Raw genomic sequence first — 21,184 nt, forward strand, 5'->3', positions numbered from 1 at the left:
TTATTTATTTATTTATTTATTTGACAGACAGGGATCACAAGTAGGCAGAGCAGCAGGCAGAGAGAGAGGGGGGAAGCAGGCTCCCCGCTGAGCAGAGAGCCTGAGTGGGGCTCCACCCCAGGACCCTGGGATCATGACCTGAGCCGAAGGCAGAGGCTTTAACCCACTGAGCCACCCAGGAACCCCATGCCACACGTTTGAAGTGGTAAGTCTAATGTATCTTTCCGAGAAGCTGAAAGGTAAGTAAAGAAATGGCAGAAATTATAAATGGATGGAGTCCACCGGTGGACAGGTGTTGCTTAAAAGTCCACATGGTATTTAGTTAGTTATCAATGTTTGAAAATTAGGAAGTCTCATATTTTATAAAATCAAGATTTTTCAGCTTCTCATGAGAAATAAGAGAATTGTCTTTGCTGCGTGGTGGCCATTTTGCTGAGCAGAGAAGGGACCGTCCCTAGCGCCCCACCTAGAGCGCCACAGGCTCTCCGGTTCCACGCAGCCCACTCTGCTCATTTACATGCCTCTCTGATAAGCATCTGATGTTATAACTTAATTTACATGAATAAGCCCTATGGCTTTAAAAAAAAAAAAGCAGTGAGTCTGAATGAGTCTCATGAATTACATCCAATCTCGAAAACTAAACGGGGTGGAAATGGACCACACGTAGGAAGAAGGAGGAGTAAAGAGAAGGGGGTGGCATCTGAGCCTGGATTTGGGGCTCGGGCTCCGACCAAGCGAGAGCAGAGGGACACTTTAGGTGGGATTTGAAAGTTAGGATGAGAGTTTTTGCCAAAGCTCACTCACTTGTTTTCAGACCACAAGACTCTAAATCATAGGAAACAAACAGGTTTGCTTGGACTAGAGCAGGTGAGGGGTTGGGCTAACTGGGCGACCGACCTTAGGGGGGACTCGTGACATCATGAGTGATGAGTATCATATAAGACTGATGAATCACAGCTCTGCCTCTGAAACTAATCCTATATTAATGTTAATTAATTGAATTTAAACTTTAAAAATTAAAAAGGAAAAATAAAATAATTAAAAAACAAAACAAACGCAATACAAACGGACAAAACTAAGATACATTGAACTGCTAAAAAATGCTCTTCTTGGGGTGCCTGGGTGGCTCAGTGGGTTAAGCCTCTGCCTTTGGCTCAGGTCATGGTCTCAGGGTCCTGGGATCGAGCCCCGCATCGGGCTCTCTGCTCAGCAGGGAGCCTGCTTCCCTCTCTCTCTCTGCCTGCCTCTCTGCCTACTTGTCATCTCTGTCAAATAAATAAATAAAATCTTTTAAAAAAACAAATGCTCTTCTCTCCCAGTTACAAAATTGGAACCCGAAATACCTATAATGAAATAGGACTTTTCAAAGGGTTTTCACAGCCACCATCCTGTAAGATGCTCACGATAAGCCCGTGAAGATAAAGTAGGTATTACCTTTCTCTCTTAGCAAGTGAGAAAACAGACAGGAAAAGTTAGTGGGTTTGGTATCACACAACTTAAAAGATCTAGAGTGGCCTTTACTGAGACCTGGCAAGGAAATGACTTCTCAGACCTACATTTCCCCTTCCTCACTAGCGACACCCTAGGGAGGCAGCCATAGAGGGTAACGCATGCCATGACAACCTTTCCTTGACCAGCCCCTCTAGTACGCCTCACAGGAACCAAATACGCCTGCGGAAGAGGAGGCTGCGGGGCCTGCACTGTTATGGTGTCTAAGCGCGATCCACTGTCCACAAAGATCAGGTATCCGACCCAGAGGCCAGAAGCCAAAGGCCAGGGGGCTTGGGTTCTTGGTCAGGCTTATATTCCTATTGGAGAGCAAACTGTCTCTAAGATCATGTGACTCTAACCTCTCTAGACCTTTAACCTCTCTGAAAATCAGATAAAAGCTATTAGCTCTCTACTTGGAAAGTACATAAACGAATCCAGTGTTGCTCATAGTTTCAGGGAGATTATAGACCTCCTAAGGCCCATCTATGTGGGAATTCATAAGATTTAATAAACACATGCCTCCCTGGTGAGACCAGTTGAAAAGCAAAGAAGGGAAAACTGAGCCCCCTTTACAGTTTCTGGGCTGAAAACAGCCAGATCCTCATTGCGGCTCAGTGCTCTCATCCGGGGAGTAAATGCTTGACTTTGGAGAAACATTCGTCTTTGGAGGTCACTTACTCCCTGTCTGCACACTCATCACGAGCACAGCTTGTCCTCCTCACACTCTATTCCCTATGCTATTGCCCTGATGATTAAAGTCTCACATTCCGTCTTGTTTTTCTTATTCCCTTGGTTGTGTTGGTAACGTTCACAATAAAGGTGGGGGCAGAATTTGACTTGGGACCTTTTGCCACTAAAGCATCTCGTCCCCCCGCTCGCCTTCTCCTTTCTCCTACTAAGGTGTCTGCAGGGATCTTTTCATCCACCACCTCAGGGTTTGCTGGCCAAACCGACATATCTTTGTGTCCCAGGTTAAGAAAACATTCATTCTACAAATGAATGAGGCTTAAAGAGATAAAATGACTTGTTCAAGGTCACACAAGTTCTAGAACAAGGACTTGAACCCATATTTTGTGCCTCTGAAGCTAACATCTTTTCTACTGCTGGGCTGGACCAGCCTTGCCGAGCAGGGACCTGGGCCACGATTGCGTCCTTTCACTAAGGGTCAGATTCCAGGACTTGGGCTACTCTCAAATCTACTGCCTCAAGAAATCAAGAAATGGCCTCAGAATACATGTCATTTCACTGTTAAATGACCTTATCCAGAGTGTTTAAAATTAACAGCAAAAAAATTCTCAAATGTAGACATAAAAGCCGTAAATATGCCTTTTACCTGTTACAGGGTCAGCATCCTAATGAATACTAGTCCATATCCAACCATACTCCTGGCAACATGAGTCCATTCCCGCTGAGTCCAGACTCAGTGGGTCTATGCGGGCTTAGAAAGTTCTTCTGAGGTTCAGAATGCCCGGGTTCCCTCAAAGGATCCTCAGTTCCTACAGAGAGTACAAAGTCAGCAGAGAGGACTCGACATTCTCCTTCCCTGTCACCCCGTCAGTTCCCCATCCCCCAGGCTGAATGATAGGCTTAGGGGGTTTTCTGCTGCCCTTCTTCATTCCCAGATTCCCAAGAGGCAGGACTGTGTTACTTCCCTTGATTTTCTTTGTGTTCCTCCTATGAAGACACTTCTCCATCACTGCGTGCCTGGTGCCCATCTGCTCTCTGTACGGGGCTGCTGTCACCACTGTGGAAGGTGTTGGAAGCACCAACACCAGGCTCCACCCTGTGCAGGTAAGAGCACGTTGTCATTTTCTTCTTAACTTTTTCTTTTTAACCAACACTGTGTTGACTGTGCTGCCTGGAACTTCTAGGTTGTACTCAGGTAAGTAGAAGCTTTGGATGCGTATTGATTGAGATAATAACACCCAAGTGATTTAAAGAAAGCTGGAAATCCATCCACATTTTATTAGATTATTATCCTTTTTCCTCCTTTTTCCACCTGAATGATAAGCAGGATTATCAAAACATTGACTGGAGCCTGTGTGACTATAAGCTGGAGTAGATGCTGTGCATGGGCTCTTCTCCATAGAATAAAATGTCAGAGGTGAACAAGATAAAACCCAGACTTATTGCCTGTGGCATAGGAGGTCTTGGGAGGAAAATTAGAACCAAGGCTGACTATACCAGAGCACAAGGACAATCATTTCTCCAAACCTTAACTTGAAGCTGGAACACAGAGGCTGGTTTTAAGCTTTGGCAGAAAACACATCGACTCCTCTGTCATTGTCACAAAGAAGGGAGACAGAGAACTAGAGAATCGTACGCCCCGATCCACCAGGACCACAGATGCTTCCAGCAGGGTCTCTGGGTTTTACAACATGAGACTCGATTCCAGGAAAGCTCAGCAAAGGCCAAGGACCCAGCAGAATTTACTGAAATATCTGGGGGGTTCAGAGAGGATAACGCTGTGAAATCTAGAACAGGGCTTCCCAAACTTTAATGCATGAAGAATCATCTGGGAGCTTGTTACAAATACAGATTCTGAGTCGGGATGTTTGAGCAGAGGCCTGAGGTCCTGCACATCCTGCAAACTCCCAGGTGGGACCAACCCCGCTGGTCCATGGACGGCACTTCAGATAGCAAGGATCTGGGACATAGACCAAAATCTTGGATCTTTGAAAGTAGAACTCCTTTGGAGCCAACACAAAAGAATTTAAAGAAGAAAGTAAAGTGAGGTCAACAGTAAATAGTCTCCAAACTAATCAAAAAAGAGGTGGCCCCATGGTCAGAATTAGGTTGGACAAGATGTGGAGGTGTTCAAGAAAATTGTTTTTGAAACTTACACATACTTTTCCTAATTACTGATTTCTGGAGAATACTCATTCTGGGACTAGAAGCTGTACCCCGTTAATTCCCAGTTAGAAGGATTGAAGCATCTGAGTTTGAGAGATGATTGTAATGATAGACTATGACTTCTGAGATACCTCGTCCAGAGCAGCCAAGGAAAGGGGTGCTGGCCTTCTCCGAGCAAGGGGAGGGATGCTCTGCTCCGGGACTGGGTTCCACCATGATTAGGGAGGTGCCAGATGGGGACTTTGGTAAGGGGTGGTGACGGCAGAAAGGCCTGTGATCATGCATGTGTCCTTCTAGGAGAGGATTGCCAAGAGCCACGGCACCCAGTGTGGGTTCTGCACGCCTGGGATGGTGATGTCCATGTACACGTTGCTTAGAAACCACCAGCAGCCCTCCGAGGAGCAGCTCCTGGAAGCCCTGGGAGGTAGGGCTGACATGCACGGAGACCACCACCTGCCTGAGGCCCGGCGGGAATCATGCTTCAGGCTGCTGGGGCCCACTCACAAGGTCATCCCAGTGCCCAACCAGGGGCCACCTGGTTGTTTCTAGAGTAGCTACAGCTCACCCAGGAGCGGAGAAGAATGGTAGCGCACTTGCTGGAGAGGCCACACGCCCATCTGGACACCTCAGTTCTCTCTCCAGTGACTGACTTGGCTTTTTCTGTCTTTCCTGGCGCTGTCACATCAGAGTGCCACCAACGGGGTCGGTTAAAACGACAGGAATTTATTCTTTCCCAGCTCTGGAGGCTACCTGTCTGAAACCAAGCTGTCAGCAGGGTCGTGCTCCCCCTGGAGGCTCTGGAAGAGGATTCTTCCCTTGCCTCTTCTTTGCCTCTGGTGCTTGGCAGCCATTCTGACGTTCCTGGACTTAAAGACGCCTCACTCCAGTCTCTGCCTCTGTCTTCTCGTGGGCTTCTCCCCACTGTGTGTCCAAATTCTCTTCTTCTTATAAGGACCCAAGTCCTTACAAGGATTAGAATGGACTCTAATCCAGTAGGACCTCAATTTAACTATCTGCAAAGCTCCTATTTCCAAATAAGGTCATACCCATAGGTTCCAGGTGTTAGAACCTCAGCCTATCTTTTTGGGAGGACACAATTCAACCCAGCACAGAGCCCTTCACATATTGAAAGGATGCTTTAAATTTTGCAGTGGGTTGAAATTACTAAAGTGGAGTACCTACTCATATCTCTTTTTCAGGATCAATAAACACCATTTTGAAGCGTCAGCAGTCCCTAAACTAGTCATCTGTTAAATACACAAGTTCTTAGATTGAGACCTGAGGGGTGAGCACAGACAACTCTCGTAATCTGCCAGTCGCTGGCAGTTGTTTCCTTTTCTCTCTTCACCCCATTACAGAAAATCATATAGTGCCTTAAATCTGGCCCATACTTTCTTGTTTTCAGATCCCCTGTATCTTACATAGATGCATGCTGAATGAATGAACAAACTAATAGTGGATTCAAGTGAGCTCACCAGAGAGATGGCCATCTCCTTTAGGACAGCGAATAAAACTGGTATTGATGTGGTGGGAACGTTCGTGTTCTAAGAAGAGAAAAAAAGCATTGGACAGTCTAGCAGATATTTAAACACTCTCAAAAAAAATTAAAATAAAAATAGAATAAAAACCCCAAAACCAACAACCAAGTCTGCTTCAACTTTCAAAAAGAAAGTAGTAAAAATAAAGCCTACTGATAAGCATGCCTCTTCTCTGTTAAGGTAATCTTTGCCGCTGCACCGGGTATCGGCCCATTCTCGCAGGTGGAAGGACCTTCTGTGTGGTGAGTAGGTGACTGGGGACACCCTACAGAGCAAGAACGGCAGTGACAGCGGGCCAAGGCTGGGAATATGGGGGCTGAACTGTTCAGATCATAGAAACAGACAACAAGGGAGAACAAGTGAGTTAGTTCCAACCGACTCATGAGAATTTTAGCTGTTTCTTGAGGATAGGGCGAAAGTTACACGACCTCTGATGTTCCACATCCCACCACAAATAGGAGAGGTGAGCCTGGAAATGGACCCGCAATGCATCCCTCTCCCCAGAGCCAGGCCGGTCCTCTTAGGCGCATGTCCCAGACTTCTGCTGCCACATGGGGGAGCCAAAGTTGATAAACTGAGAAATAAAACCAACAGCTTGTAAACCCATTAAACTGCCACTGTAGGGGTGCCTGGGTGGCTCAGTTTGTTAAAGCCTCTGCCTTTGGCTCGGGTCATGATCTCAGGGTCCTGGAATCGAGCCCCGCATCGGGCTCTCTGCTTAGCGGGGAGCCTGCTTCCTCCCTCTCTCTACACCTGCCTCTCTGCCTACTTGTGATCTCTGTCTGTCAAATAAATAAATAAATAAAATCTTTGAAAAATAAATAATTAATAAATAAATAAATAAATTGCCAGTTTAAGGGAAGCACATATCAAATATGAATAAAGGAAATTAAGGGAAACCTCTCTTCCTCTGGAATCTGGATGTTATCCACCTTTCCAGGCACAGACTCTGGGGAAAAAGGCAAAAATATGTTTGGAGACCCACATGCCTCCAGCTGGCCCCAAGGACTTTAATGGGTGAAAGAAACTGGGCCCCCAGTGGGAATACCCGAGGCTCACATCTACTAGGCCAAGAGGAGACAGGCTGTTTCTGTTGTAGCTGACTCATGGTCCATCGTGGACACTCTCTGAGTAAGAGAGGAAGCTCTGGTCACTGGGCCCAGATGGTTTTGCTTCTTGGACAGAGTTAGGAAGATGACAGCCTGAGGCATTTGGGCAGACAACTGGGCTATCTGAAAGAAAGTATTTTACTAGGTAGTAAGGAGAAATTATTTAAGGAAGGATACACAAGAGGTAAATTTGGAGGAAATGGGAAATGAAGGAACCAATAAATGGAAACCTGCTGTAAAATTCATCAATTGCCCATACATTTCCAGTCAGTCCCCTGCAGACTCTAAATGTATAGAAAACCCAGTTCCAAAATGAGTTTTTTTCTCCACCTTTCTTTATTTTTTCTTTTCTTTTGTCTTAAAGGTCCTTATATAAATGATAACATTTAGTATTGCTAGATCTTATATAGGCTAAAGAATGAATAAATAATCATTGCCCTAAAAGGTATCATATCAATTAATTCTACCACTAGGAGTTCACCTGTGAAAAAATTCAGAGACGTACACAAAGCTGTCCATGTGATGAATAGAAATGTTCATTATGTTATTTATATTTATACAATGTAGGGGAAAAAACCCAAGTATATAACAATAGCAAATGTTATGAATATTTCACAGAATAGCCAGAAGATAGACTATTATATGATCAGCAAATTATATATTTTTTAAAGATTTTATTTATTTATTTATTTGACAGAGAGAGATCACAAGTAGACGGAGAGGCAGGCAGAGAGAGAGAGAGAGGGAAGCAGGCTCCCTGCTGAGCAGAGGGCCGATGTGGGGCTCAATCCAGGACTCTGAGACCATGACCTGAGCTGAAGGCAGAGGCTTAACCCACTGAGCCACCCAGGCGCCCCTCATTTTACTTTTTAATACTCATTTATTTATTTGAGGGAGAGAGAGAGAGAGCAAACTCACACAGAAGGAGAGGAGCAGGAGCCTGGGATCATCACCTGAGCCAAACACAGACACTTAACCGACTGAGCCCAGTCATTCTATATTTGAAATAAAGCAAAAGAAGAGAGATCTTGTGATTAGTCCTGTTCCAACAGAAACTACCAAAAATGACTAAAAGAAGTCTGGAAGTCTCATTTCAATTGACAAGCCTTTTAAGGCACATACCCATTTACCTATTAAAAAGTTTTCATCTGAAGGCATTTTGCTGTCCTAGGAGTCAGATGGCTGTCCACAGAAAGGAACAGGAAAATGCTGCTTGGATCCCGGAGGAAATGATGGTTCCTCGCTCCACAGGGAAAGTGATGTAAGTCCCTGTCTGTTTTGTCCTCTCTTTGAGAGTGTTGTTTAATACTGGCCCAGTGTTAAAACTTGGCTTGTAAATGTTGATGATCATACTTTGCATTGCTTTCAAATCTCCTAAGCACATGCGCAGATAAAGCACTTTTCATCTGGAACCTGGAAACAGGGTGGTTTAAAGCCAGGCTCTCATTGCCCCTTCTGTCTCTGTCAGGATGAAACAAGAAAACATAAACCCCTCAGACAAGAGGAAAAGACCTCCCCCAACTATGATGGCCCCCCTTGGGTGGGAAAGGGGTTTTGTGCCTCCCCCATGCAGGCAGAGCTGTCCTCTATCACTGTGTCCCCTCCTTTGCAGAGAGAGGGCACTGCAACCTCGGGAAGGGAGCCTGTCTGAAGTCACATAAGAGGGCACGATCATCACCACTGGGAAATCTAGCTGGAAACATTGCAGTCTCTGGCTTCGCTCTCTGAGAGACTCTAGTTTCCAAAAAAGACCCACTGCCAAGTTCTTAAAGGAATATGGATAAAATAGAGTCTCCTTCCTGTAGACAAGAAAATGTGAGAGAACAGAGCTGCCCTCAGAGGAAAAGGAGCCCATCACGCCCCGCCCTATTTCCATCCTGCACACCTACCTTGTTCCCATTCTTGGCCTCCCGCTGTCACTTCATTTTGGTCTGAAGAAGATGTGCAGTGAAATAGAGGGTTATTGCCAAAGAAGGCAGCTGCACCCCCCACCATGAGCACTTCACAGAAGATCAGTGCGCCTCAGGAGGGGTAATACATTTTAAAGTCTGATCCTTGATTCTGTGGCCTCAGGAAGTCCATCTGGGCAATGATTGGGCTCTGGGGACCACCTGATTCACTTTAACCAAACTTGATATTTAACATGATACTTAAACCGGAATATGCCCTAGTATTCATTTACAGAAACACAATTATAAAGTGGATCCAATGGTCACTGAGCTGCAGGTTCTTTCCCTACAGGAAAAAAACATATAGGAAGCCACATTATGATGAGGTTGCTTGGTGAAAATGGATGCAGGGTAGTTGGATAACCTTAAGGGTGACACCGCAGAAGAGCCCTCTCTTCTACCAGGGTAGATCAGCTGGATGGCAGGCATCTGCCCCATGACTCTCCCTTCTCTTACAGCTATGTCAAGATTTTCTATTATTAAGCCCTGGCCTAACACCTGCTCAAGAGAACTTTAATTCTTCAGATCTAATTCATTATGGGTTTTATTGTTGTTGTTTATGTTTTCATTCTCATACACTATCTTATTCTTAGGTTTTAGAGACATACCACTTCATTGTCCTCAGGTATTGCCTGCATTTCTAAGTCCAGCTAATGCAAAAATGTTGACCTGTAATTCCTCAATCTAGGGTCTTACTAAGAACCTTTATAAGGAGCAGTTGCAAGTTTCCCTTCTGGAACCTGGGAAGACCCCAGAGAAATAGAAAAAGAAGGGGAGTGTTGGACAAATGTCAATCCATTTCACCTAACTGTCATAAATTACCCTTCCAATTATATCATGATTTCCATTTACCTTTAGAGAGGTTAAGTATCTTTCCTTTGGGAGGGTCAGGGAGCCAAGTCGTAGCAGAGCTGAGAATGAACCCAGATCTGCCCCTGGTAAGGGGGTGGTTCAAAGCCAGGCTCTGATTTTCTCCTTCTGTCTGATGTCTACCCATGCTCTTCTCCACTACACAGACCTCTAGCTCTGCTTCCTATGGTTCTCCCAGTTTGCTGTACCATTTCAGGAATGTTTTCTGGGAGTAAGTGTTTCCAAAGCTTAAACAGATCTCTTTCAGACAAGATTAGAGTTTGGGTAACTTTCCGCTATGTGTTAGTGTCCTAATTGGTAAAAATGGAGATGATAATTCACATTCTTTCTATAATTGTTGTGAGGACTAAACAAATTATTAATACATGTAAAAGCACTTAGAACATAACACTCCATAAATGTTAGCTATTGTTATTAAAATTAGTGGAGATGGTTTGTGCATAGGCATGTATGTCTAGAGTCATTTTTATTCAAACTTCAGGACTTCTCATAGCCTTTAGCATCTTGAATCCTGATATGACAGGTGAAAGGACAGTGGCTAGGGCACAGTGGAGACCAGTCCCCCAACTTATTAACCTCTGGTATTTTCTCATACATTGTCTTGGTGTTTCACAGGGGACTCTTTGAACTTTTTCAGGAAAAGTCCTTTTCCTTAGTATCATATCAGGGGCAAATCAGTATTTCTTTTACAACAAGATTCTTATTTAAAACTTTCAACTGGTTTGAACTATTTCCCATTACTCTCATATTAGGAGAGTAGAAGAATTATGACTGTGTTCATTTTGCCCAATTAATGTAAAGAATTATAATGCTGTTTCTGGTTTAGCTGGGCTAACAAGGCCATTTTCTGCCCTTTATAAAGATTTGCACAGAGTTATTTGCAGAAGATGAGTTCCAGCCCTTGGACCCTACCCAGGAGCTCATATTTCCCCCAGAACTCTTGGTAAGATAAGTTGGGTGTTTTATATGTTTGTTGAAATGTCAATGGTTGTAAAAGCAATTTTATAAAACCACCCTTTCCTTCCTGTGAAGTTGTCAAACTCTGGAAATATTTGATCACACCAGGAAGCCTGTCCCCGCCCAGCTCAGCAAGCCCTCCCTGGCTGATGCCCTGGACACACTCCCTGAACCCTCAAGGGAGGCTCTCTGTTGAATGGCTTCGTCATTACTCTCATCATTGTCATCTGCACAGTGTCCCCATTGATTGTCCTAGTCATCCAGCTTTGCTCAGCTTCTAACCTGGTCTTCCAGCAACACTAATAGATTGACCCCAAGGAGCACTTCCAGGGCCCTCCCTAGCCCTACCCTTACCTCTATCAGCATCTCTCTCTCCTCTCTGGCATCCAGTGGTCCCATTCTATAAAATACCTATTTCTGAAGGGGTTCTGATGTGTTTATTTGCTCATTCAGCAAATACCAATCATCCAGCAACATGCCAGTCACCGTCCTAGGTACTAAATATAGAGCAAGGACTAAAACTAACACAAAAACCTACTCCCAAGGAGTTGTCATCTGGTAGGGGAGACAGGCAATAAGCAAGATAACAGATAAGAGATACAGTGTGTTAGCTAGTGAGAAGTGATAAGAAGGGGAAAAAAAAAAAAAAACCTGAGAAGGAGGCTAGAATGCTGGCCAGAGAAGATTTCTCTGAGAAAATAACGTTTGAAAAAAGTTTTACCAGAATCGAGGGAGCAGCCGCCACAGTAGGGGGAAAGCAGTCGAGGCAGTGCACAGAGCAGGTGCAAAGGGGCCAGTGGTGGGAGAACTGTTGTCCTGACCAGGGTGCGGCCTGCCTGGAGCATAGTGAATGGGGTTGGAAAGCTACTGGGGAACAGACCACAAGGACTTGGGCTGCTGACTTTACCCTGCGAGAAATGAAAAATGATTAGGGAGTTTGGACAGGGGAGGGGTGGGTTCCTATTCATGTTATGATGGGATCATTCTGGCTGGTGGGGTGGGAATAGCCTGCTGAGGGGCATGGGGAGGAACAGCGAGCCTTGTCAGGGTGCTAGTGCCATCCTGAGAGATGGTGGTGTCGGACCAGGCTGTCAGCATGTAGCTGAGAAGAGAATGGATTCTGGAAATATTTTGAAGAAGAGCCAACAAGATTTGCTGCCGGATATGGTGTGGGGTATGGGAGAGAGAGAGAGATTGAGGCTGACTCTGGGACTTTGGGCAGCTGGAAAGGACAATGGCCACTGACAAAGACGGGGAAGACCTTTTGGTCTTTGGGGGATCCTTTTTGGGGGTTTTGGAAAGGATGGGATGTGAGGAGCACAGTTTGGGGTATGTTAAATCTAAGATGCGTATTAGATATCTCAGAGGAGACTCCAAGTTCTCATTCAGATCTATGAGTTTGGATTTCAGAGGAAAACTCTAGGCTGACAATGCTAATTTAGGAGAATTCGTGTGATTATGATTTTTAAGGCCATGATACTGAATTGTGTTCAACTACTGCATACTGAAGTGTCATTGACAGAGGCCAGCCTATATCATCATTGGCCAGCCAAGAGCTACATATTTTAACAAGTCTTAAGTTAAAGAAGTGAATATCTAATTGTGGAAATACAGGCATTATTCAATGGGTGTAGTGTAATGAGTATCTTTTTGGTCAAGTAGACCCCGGGGCTCCCACAATATCTCTAGAGGAACGTTCCTCCCTCTGGGATTCTGAAAGGCAGGTGTGCCCATGTGCATATACACTTGTCCTTTGTACTTAGAGAATGGCAGAGAAGCCAGAAAAACAAACTCTGACCTTTCGTGGAGAGAGGGTTACCTGGATCTCCCCTGGCACCCTCAAGGATCTCCTGGAGCTGAAAGCCCAACATCCTGAAGCCCCTCTCATCTCAGGCAACACCTCCCTGGGTGAGTGATTACAGCGTTTCCTGTGCCACCGTTAGAGCCACGCCCAACCTCCTGTCCCCTACTTCACTCTCAGTCTACAAGCGCTACATTTCAAGGATAAAACCTCACCCTTTATAATAAAAAGAATATAACATAATAGTGCATTATAAAAATTATTATAGAAATAATTAGATCATTATATCATATAATATGTAATATAGAAGTACACAATATGCTATTTCAGGTCATGAATATATGTGATATATATTATATAATGATCTAATTATTTCTATACTTTTAGATATAAATAACATATAAATTGTATATGTTCTAATAATATAAAAGCACAATACAAATATCATATTACAATATAATATAATGGTCTCCAAAGTTGGATGTACCTATACCCTGAGAGTATACATCATGGCCATCCCTGAGGTGTGGAGAAAAAAAATTAGAGGGTTTTTTTTAAATCATTTCATTTATCTTATCTTTTTTATTTTGTTTTTGTTAAATAATGAGTAGATATAATAGAAATTTATAAAATATGTATGTTAACAGTGCATACCCAGTTATCACCTACACCCAGTTTAAGAATGAGAACTTTACTAAGAACTTGGAAAGCCCCCTGAGCCCTCCGAAACCACACCCCCTTCCCTTCCCTTCCTCTCAGTGCAGTCATTAGTCCGAATGTGGCGATGGTCAGTCACTTTCTTGTTTTTACAATTTTACCACATATATTTGAGTCTTTAAGCCACGTGTCATTTACTTTAGCATATTTTTGAACTTCGCAGAAATAGACTGACACAGTACTGCTCTTCTTCAGTTTGCTTTATTTGTTCAACATCCTTGACCCGAAACACACTCCCAGTGGTGCAGGTAACGACTGGGTCCCATTGTATGACCGCGTACAGTCTGCTCATCTGTTCTACTGTTGAAGGACATGGAGTGCTTTCCAAGTTTTGGCTATTACAAATATTCCTTTTTTATTATTTTTAATTTTAATGCCAGTCTAGTCAACATGCAGTGTCATATGAGCTCCAGGTGATACGATGTAGCGATCCAGCAGTTCTGTATGTCACTCAGTGCTCACCGTGGCGCGTGCGGTCTTCAGTCCCCACCACATAGTTTACCCATCGCCCACCCACGTCCCCTCTGGTAAATAATCAGGTTGCTCTCTATAGTTAAAAATCTGTTTCTTAGGTTGTCTCTCTCCCTTTTTTTTTTTTTTTTGGACTTTGCTCATTTGTTTTGTTTCTTAAATTCCACATATGAGTGAAATTATATAGTATACATCTTTCTCTGACTGACTTACTTCACTTAACATTATACCCTCTAGCTCTATCCGTGTCATTGCAAATGGCAAAATCTCACTCTTTTTTATGGCTGAGTAATATTCCATTGCATGTATACATCACATCTTCTTTATCCAATCATTTACTGATGGACACCTGGGCTGTTTCCGTAATTTGGCTATTGTAGATAGTGCTGCAATAACATAAAGGGGCACGTCTCCCTTTGAATTAGTATTTTTGTATTTGGGGGGTAAATACCCAGTAGTTCAATTACCGGATTGTAGGGCAGTCCAATATTTAACTTTATGAAGCACCTCCATTCTGTTTTCCACAGTGCCTGTGCCAGTTTGCATTCCCACCAACAGTGCACAGAGGTTCCTTTTTCTCCATCTCCTCACCAATACCTGTTGTATCTTGTGGTTTTTATGTTAGCCATTCTGAAGGATATAAGGTGATATCTCACTCTAGTTTTAATTTGCATTTCCCTGATGATGAGTGATGTTCAGCATCTTTTCATGTGTCTATTGGCCATCTGTATGTCTTCTTTGGAGAAATGTCTGTTCAAATCTCCTGCCCATTTTTAATTGGATTATTTGATTCTTGGTTGTTGAGTTGTGTAAGTTCTTTACACATTTTGAAAACTAATGCCTTATTTGATACGTCATTTATAAATACCTTCTCCCATTCAGTAGGTTGCCTTTTTAGTTTTGTTACTTGTTTCCTTTGTTGTGCAGGAATTTTTATTTTGATATAGTCCCAGTAGTTTATTTTTGCTTTTATTTCCCTTGCCTTTGGAAAATGTTAGTATGGATGCTGCCAGAGAAATCACTGCCTGTGTTCTCTACTAGGATTTGTATGGTTTCAGACCTTGCAGTTAGGTTTTTAATCCATTTTTAGTTCATTTCTTTGTAAGGTATAAGAAAGTGGTCCAGTTTCATCCTTTTGTATATTGCTCTCTAGTTTTCCCAATGCCATTTGTTGAAGAAACCATCTTTCTCCCATTGTATATTTTTGCCTGCTTTGTCAAAGGTTAATTGGCCAAATAACTGTGGGTTTATTTCTGGGTTTTCCATTCTGTTCCATTGATCTATGTGTCTATTTTTATGCCAATGCCATACTGTTTTGATTACTACAGATTTGTAATATAATTTAAAGTCTAGAATTGTGATACCTGTGGTTTTTTCCTTTGTCCAAGATTGCTTTGGGAGGTGTCTCTCCTGGTTCCGTACCTACTGTATGTTTGTTCTAGTTCTCTAAAAAATGCTGTTGGTGGAGCTCCTGGGTGGCTCAGTGAGTTAAGCCTCTGCCTTTGGCTCAGGTCATGGTCTCAGGGTCCTGGGATCAAGCCCCACATTGGGCTCTCTGCTCAGCAGGTAGCCTGCTTCCTCCTCTCTCTCTGCCTGCCTCTCTGCCTACTTGTTCTCTCTGTCAAATAAATAAATAAATAAAATCTTCAAAACAAAAATGCTATTAGTATTTTGATAAGGATTGCATTAAATCTGTAGATTGCTTTGGTTGTATAGACATTTTAACAATATTGTTCTTCCAACTCATGAGCATGGAATGTCTTTCCATTTCTTTGTGTCATTTTGAATTTCTTTCAACAGTGTTTTGAAGTTTTCAGAATACAGGTCTTTCATCTCTTTGGTTAAGTATATTCCTAAATATTTTCTGATTTTTGGTACAAAGGTAAATGGGATTGTTTTTTTAATTTCACCTTCTGCTGCTTCATTATTAGTGTATAGGAATTCAATGGATTTCTATACATTGATTTTGTATCCTGCAATTTTACTGAATTCATTTATCAGTTCTACATTGTTGTTGTCATTTTTGATGGAGTCCTTAGTATTTTCTATATATAGTATCATGACATGTGCAAACAGTGAAAGTTTTACTTCTTTACCAATTTGGGTGGTTCTTTTCTCTATTTGTTGTCTAATTGTTGTGTCTAGGACTTATAGTACTATGTTTAACTACTAGTCCTTAGACATCTTTTGTCTTATTCCTGACGTTAGGGAAAAAGCTCTTTGTTTTTCCCCATTCAATATGTTGTTAGCCATAGGGTTTTATTATATTGAGGTATATTCCTTCTAAGCCTGCTTTGTCGAGGTTTTTTATTAGGAATGGATGTTATACCTTGTAAATGTCTTTTCTGCATCTATTGAAATGAACATATGGTTTTTATCCTTTCTCTTCCTGATGTGACCCATCGAGCTGATTGATTTGTGGATATTGAGCCACTCTTGCATCCCAGGAATAAGTCCTCCTTGATGGTGGCGAATGATTTTTTTAATGTACTGTTAAATTCAGTTTGCTAGAATTTTGTTGAGGATTTTTGCATTCATGTTCATCAGAGATATTAGCCTGTAGTTCTCGTTTTTAGTCATGTCTTTCTCTGGTTTTGGTAGCAGAGTGATACTGGCCTCACAGAATGAATTTGGAAGTTTTCTTTTCTATTTTTGGAATAGTTTGAGAAGAATAAGTATTATCTCTTCTTTAAATGTTTGGTACAGGGTCGCCTGGGAGGATCAGTCTGTTAAACGTTTGCCCTTGGCTCAGGTCATGATCCCAGAGTGCTGGGATTGAGCTCTGCTTTGGGCTCCCTGCTCAGCCAGGGGCCTGCTTCTCCTTCTCTCTCTGCTGCTCCCCCTGTTTGTGCTCTCCTGCTCTCTTTCTCTGCCAAATAAATAAATAAACTCTTCAAAGTAAATGTTTGGTGGAATTCACCTGTGAAGCTCTCTGGTCCTGGACTTTTGTTTCTTGGAAATTTTTTGATTACTGCTTCAAATTGCTAGTAATTGGTCAGTTCGAATTTTCTATTTCTTCCTGCTTCAGTTTCGGTAGGTTGTATGTTTCTTATTATGAATATTCTTATATATGTCTCCTGGTTCCAATATGTAAGAGCTTTCTAAGAACCTCCCATCCATTATTTTATCTATATAAAAAATAAGCAAATACTTTTACTGGAAAAGCATCCTTATAAGTTTACTTTGCAGGGTATATAGCCACTGCTTTTATATCTGTACACATTTATTCTCAATTTTTTAAAGAATTAGTATCTGAATATTTTTATGAGAAACTATTTTTTTCCAATTTATTTCTTTTCAGAAAAACAGTATTCATTATTTTTCATCACACCCAGTGCTCCATGCAAGCCATGCCCTCTATAATACCCACCACCTGGTACCCCAACTTCCCACCCCCCCGCCACTTCAAACCCCTCAGATTGTTTTTCAGAGTCCATAGTCTCTCATGGTTCACGTCCCCTTCCAATTTACCCAAATTTCCTTCTCTTAATGCCCAAAAAAAGGGCATTTTCTGTTTCCTAAATCTCTCTAAAATACATATATTTACTTTTCAGGACCTGCAATGAAATCTCAAGGACATTTTCAGCCAGTTCTCCTCTCTCCTGCTAGGATTCCTGAGCTCAGTGTGGTATCCAAAACAAGTGATGGTGAGTTCCTGGTGCTCTTAGGAGAACCCTGGTGAACCATTGCCTGCCCAAAGCTTGCACTTGCCAAGGAGCTTGAAACCTACTTACACATTAGTCTTATGTGACCTATTTCCAACTCTTCATCATTTCTCTGATGTGATATAACATCCCCGCCATAAAACCTTACTATCAAAAGCTTTGCCCAGAATATGAAGTGTATTCAGATGATATCATTCAAGACCTTATAGTCACCTGCAGGATTCTTGTCTATAAAATGCCATGGTGACCTAAAGACAATAAATTTGCAGTGCAATTTTGATGGGAAGACATCAAGGGACTAGTGCTATCCATCGGTTGATAGTCAGTTTCTAGGAGGGAGGGTGTTTGCAAGGAGAAAGTAGAAGAAATACTGTCTGGCACTCGAATGCTACTTATTTCATGCGGACAACGGCGAGAGGTAAAATGAGACAAAGACCTGCCCAGGCAAACACCCCAGTCACTTACATCATTCTTAAGGGCCCGCTCCATGCAAATGCTACTACATCAGGCAAGGCGGGTACTCACAAAGTAGACAGAAAACCTGCAAGACTTTGCATGGCAAACCCTTTGACAAAAGGAACCTTATTTTACTCCTTTCCTCACCCCCCGGAGCTCCTGGCGTGTGAGCTCATGCATATAGTATGATACACGCATATAAATGCTCGCTTCAGTGACTGACGAATGAATTATTGGGAAAAAAATAAATGAATGAGTGGGTCAGGAACCTGAATTTGGGATGCAGTGGTATTGATGACTTTATTAACTTAGGCAGCAAGGAGGCAGACTGAACAGAAAGCTAAGACTGACTTGCAGGCCATTGTGTACTTGTGGGAGTCCGTAGGAGGAAGGGGAGAGGACCCCCCTTTCTGTATCATTGCCATCCATTGGCTCCTGACTGTCATCAGCCAAACTCAGGCCGCCCAGCAGACCAGCAAGCATGCCTCTCCCCGGCATCTCCTACCCATTTGCAAGGGAAGGGACCCATCCTCATTCCGCCCCGCACTGCAGCTTTACAGGTCCAGCCTCCCGAGGACTCCCATAGCACATCCGCACGTCCTGGTGAAAATGAAAGGAATGTGCTTCAACTTGGGGGAAATCTTGGTGAGAGCAGGAGGAGGAGAAGGGGGGGGACAGAACGGATGGATGGGGAGTGGATGGGCAGCGGAGGTAACCAGGATAGGGAGGAAGTTACGGCAGGAGAAATCTTCCTTTATCTTCACCTCAGCTATCATTTAGCCCAGTTCTCGGACTTCTCCAGCTCCCCAACCCTGTCCTCAAAAAAAAATCTTAGGGGCGCCTGGGTGGCTCAGTGGGTTAAGCCGCTGCCTTCGGCTCAGGTCATGATCTCAGGGTCCTGGGATCGAGTCCCGCATCGGGCTCTCTGCTCGGCAGGGAGCCTGCTTCCCTCTCTCTCTCTGCCTGCCTCTCCATCTACTTGTGATTTCTCTCTGTCAAATAAATAAATAAAATCTTTAAAAAAAAAAAAAAAAAAATCTTAAACAGAATAAATAAATGAAAATAAGCTGCTCTGTTCAGAGGAAAGGGGAGACTTTTCACCATCCCCCTATCACTGAGCCCCCTTATGTCTGTGCCTGAGAGGACCTTCAGAACACAATTCAGATTCCTCGGGGTTACCCAAATCCCTCATTCTTAGGAATTCTTCATGAGGGAGCCAAGTTGCAAAAGGAGAGTAGACTTGCCAATTGTTCCCCCAAATCGGCCGGTGGCCAGGACACCAAGCCACACATCTCCCATTTCCAATTGAGAACTCTTTTCCTCACTTGATGAGCTTTTCCCCATCTCCCAGGCCCACTCTGTGGCCTGCCCAGTTTGTTGTTGGAATGGACTGCTCAGTTTGGATCTACAAACAAAGTAGAGCCAGATTCTGACATCTGAGGAAGCCAATATGCCTTCCTCAAGCCCTCTTAAAATTAAACTGTGAGTACCCTCTAGTGGCAGAATGTTCCTCCAAGAACTTTTCCCAAGATTCCCATATTTTTCCTAAGGCCCAGAAGAATGCCAACATTGGTGGGGGAGAGGCACGTTGGAGCCAAATTATGTGTTCCCCCCTCCCAGGACACACCCCCACGGGAAATAAATTTCTGTGAAGGCTTATGTTTGTGTAAATTGTGCATGCTGATCCAAACCACGTACGTGTCTGACTCGGTGTACAAGTTTTCCTCTCAAAATCTTTAATACAATAAGTGCTCCAGAAAGTCCGTACCTCTTCATCCCGTAGACCCCCTGCACTCTGAAAAACATGAAGTTAGAACAAAACCCACATTCTGAGAATAAACAAAGTCGGAGCTCTTTCCAATTCTATTGAAATACAGGCTAGGTTTTTTGACCAAAGATGGAATAAAACATGAATAGAAATACAGTAAACAGAGTTTTCTCAGTACAGCCATGTCAAGCCTAGCACGAACTAACCGAAATAGAGCAGAGTAGATAGCCAGCCTTTCACTCCCTCCCGGGGCTGCACTGCCCTGTCTTACCTGTGTCGAATACGAGATGGTCATGCTGGTCTGAACGATGCTTCTGACCTTAACCTAATAATAATGCCACCACCACCAACAACAACAGCATCTTTTTATTTCTGACTTCTTCCCTACTAATAAGGCTCTGGGTCTATGGGGTAGGAGGGAATGCATGGCAGGAAACAAGTTTGGACTTCCCAGTGCTCCGGAGAGAAAAGTATGGATTTTTGCAGAATTAAAGAGCAAGCTCCTGTGGACCCTGTGGTGCTAGAAAGCGAAGAGCCCTTGCTGAGAGGTCTGGGATGGGCTCCCACGTTGCGGAGCGCCTTTCATGAAACACTGAGCAGCAGCAGGGTGCGGGCTCTAGGCTGAGACATTGCAGGGGGAGGGAGAAGTAGAGTTCTTTAGGCAAGATCTGCTTCCTATAAGGATAATAAGGAACAGGTGGTGGTTTCCTGCTCACTGAGGTTAGCTGTGATGACTGAAACTGCAGGTGTGAAATGTATTAGGTGGGTGTGCTGGCAGGGCTGGGAGAGGTATTGTGCCAACGACATTTTTAATATTGATAAAAGACGGTAAACCCGTCTCTTCAAAGGTTAATCCACAAGAGAAAAATCAAAGCCGAGCCTGAGACCTGCTGAAAACAGACTAAAGTTAGAACCCAGCCCTGGAAATGATGTCAAATCAGACTATATGTGCAAGCCGTTCCTCCCACAAACCCAGGGAAGTCAAGGAGTCATTTTAAAAGGCCAGAGAAGTGATCTCCTGATGGTTTGGGGACTTCTTCACTTTCAAAGACTGATCTGAACCTGTGTCTTCCCTGTTGCAGGGGAAACCCAGAGCTGGTCTAGTGGCCTGCCCATACGAGCAAGCATGCCGGCTACACCTTTCAGTCGTTACTCGCGTCCTCATCGAGGAGCAAATAGCATCGCCCCAGTCTTCTTGGATGCTCTCCCATTGCTCCCAGTTCCCGGCCACTCCCTGGGGACCCCCGACAACACCCAACACAATATCTGGGGACGCCCCTCCAGGAGCTGCGTTCCTTCGGATTGGCCGTGCCCTCGTGGAACTGCTTGTCTGGGTTGTTGAGCAGCCCCGCCCGCAGGGGCGCAAATCCACGGCAAAGCGTTATCGGGTACAGAGTGATCTGGGTGACTGAAAGTCCCTTGTCATTACATTAATGCCATCGGATTTCTTCCCCTTAGTCACAAACAGCTTTGCATTGTTTCACTGTGCTCAGGATGGGGAAAGTCCTGGTAGGGTCTGCCCCCTGCTAGTTGTTGCTA

The 21,184-nt window shown here is 43.7% G+C and overlaps 1 protein-coding gene across 1 annotated transcript in view; it reads left to right on the forward strand.

Moving 5' to 3' along the window:
• Window positions 1-214: 214 nt before the first annotated feature.
• The window catches only part of LOC122903471 (aldehyde oxidase 2), a 73,444-nt gene continuing 52,474 nt past the window's right edge, over window positions 215-21,184 (forward strand). The window contains exons 1-9 of the mRNA XM_044244346.1: window positions 215-239; window positions 1,638-1,743; window positions 3,174-3,282; window positions 4,642-4,768; window positions 6,063-6,124; window positions 8,163-8,252; window positions 10,673-10,753; window positions 12,531-12,675; window positions 17,311-17,403. Coding sequence (XP_044100281.1) covers window positions 215-239; window positions 1,638-1,743; window positions 3,174-3,282; window positions 4,642-4,768; window positions 6,063-6,124; window positions 8,163-8,252; window positions 10,673-10,753; window positions 12,531-12,675; window positions 17,311-17,403 — 838 coding nt within the window. The remainder of the gene's footprint in view (window positions 240-1,637; window positions 1,744-3,173; window positions 3,283-4,641; window positions 4,769-6,062; window positions 6,125-8,162; window positions 8,253-10,672; window positions 10,754-12,530; window positions 12,676-17,310; window positions 17,404-21,184) is intronic.

Source organism: Neovison vison, chromosome 3 (assembly GCF_020171115.1).
Source record: "Neovison vison isolate M4711 chromosome 3, ASM_NN_V1, whole genome shotgun sequence".
Lineage (NCBI taxonomy): Eukaryota > Metazoa > Chordata > Mammalia > Carnivora > Mustelidae > Neogale > Neogale vison.